We start from the raw sequence: 1,347 nt of genomic DNA, 5'->3' as shown, positions 1-1,347 counted from the left end.
GAAAGTAAGGACTATAAAACATATCGGGATGTTCTCATTTCTTGGATGGTAAGTTTAAAATCCCTCCCTTTCCCGCGATTACGATATTTTCTGAATAAGTCGATGGAAATGTATGTATGTATGTATGCATATTATATGTAGGTCTATTAATCTGTGACATATGTATGTATAGGAATCTGTGAATTGTAAGTTTGGCTTAGGTTTTTACATTTAGCTTTTGCATATCGAGTTTGCATCTATACCAAGAACCAGCTATCGTTTTTCACATTATTTTCATTATCAATTATGTAATTTTCCAAAACAGGATCTCCCAAAACACCATCATCGAGGAATCCTACTTGGTTACAAAATAAAATTAGTTGGTGAAATCGAATCATCAGACGATCCTGAAAATTTCCAGGTTCCAGCCAATAAAACAACATTTCTGATACATGGTTAGTTGCAAACGTTGTACAGACGAAACCTGTCATGTTTTGTCACTTTCTTTTCTAAAATTGTTTTTATTTTTAATGTAGACAAAATAAATAAAACGACACGATAATGTTGATGTTGACGATTTATTTCAGGATTGAAGAAGCGTCTTAATTATACAGCATATATCACGGCTTACAATGCCATGGGTGCTACAGAGCCCTCAGCGATCCTTATTCCAGTGTCTGACGATAACCCCGAATCAGGTGAGTCATTCTTTCTACGTCATTTAGGCGGTTTTTTTTTTACTTGTACGTCATTCAGGATGTTTGTTTTTACAGGGAACAGTGGTTTTTATGTCATTTCACGCTGTTCCCTTTTACGTCATTTACGCTTTTAGCTTTTCACGTCACGTTGTTTTTACTGCCTGAAAAAGCCCCCTTGCTCTCTTTCCGATCATTTTTCATTATTCATTAAAAACTGAATCATCAACTCACGAAAATCAAATTGTAGAAGACGCTGTTTACAAGCCTATTCTACACATTTTACAATCAATAAAAATATATGAACAACTGTAAAATGCATTCATGTAACTGCTAATAACACACTTTAGTCTATTACTAGTTACAAAAGAACCCCCCAAAAACAAAGCTGAGTTGATTGTTTCAAAATGTTCTCCACATCTGATTCAGGAATTTGAAATATATGTAGCGAAAAACATCTTTGATAATTTTTTCCCAGAAAATTGGTATACCTACATTATAATACTTGTTTCTGTTGTCATGGTTCTGTTGCTAAGCCGCTTATGTTGGCTGAAAGTTAAAAAGTTCAAGGAACACATGGAACCTTTTCCAGAACCACACATCTTCAAGGTAACGAATGAGCTATATTAGTAGGCCTAACATACTAGGACGGCAATAGCCTTACTAAACCTGT

General features: G+C 34.7%; 1 protein-coding gene across 1 annotated transcript; it reads left to right on the top strand.

Annotated features, from left to right (window-relative positions):
- Positions 1–6: 6 nt before the first annotated feature.
- Positions 7–1,283, top strand: LOC117102221 (the record flags this gene model as incomplete). Its single annotated transcript, XM_033242448.1, has 4 exons — positions 7–48; positions 305–434; positions 567–677; positions 1,153–1,283. Coding segments are annotated over exons 1-4 (375 nt in total), but the record flags the coding sequence as incomplete, so codon positions are not given.
- Between the last annotated feature and the right edge of the window lie 64 nt (positions 1,284–1,347).

This window comes from Anneissia japonica, unplaced genomic scaffold (assembly GCF_011630105.1).
Source record: "Anneissia japonica isolate Jap-2015-1 unplaced genomic scaffold, ASM1163010v1 scaffold81304_len1347_cov201, whole genome shotgun sequence".
Taxonomy (NCBI): Eukaryota; Metazoa; Echinodermata; class Crinoidea; order Comatulida; family Comatulidae; genus Anneissia; species Anneissia japonica.
Note: the sequence above shows the minus strand (reverse complement) of the source record. Positions and strands in the feature narration are given on the sequence as shown.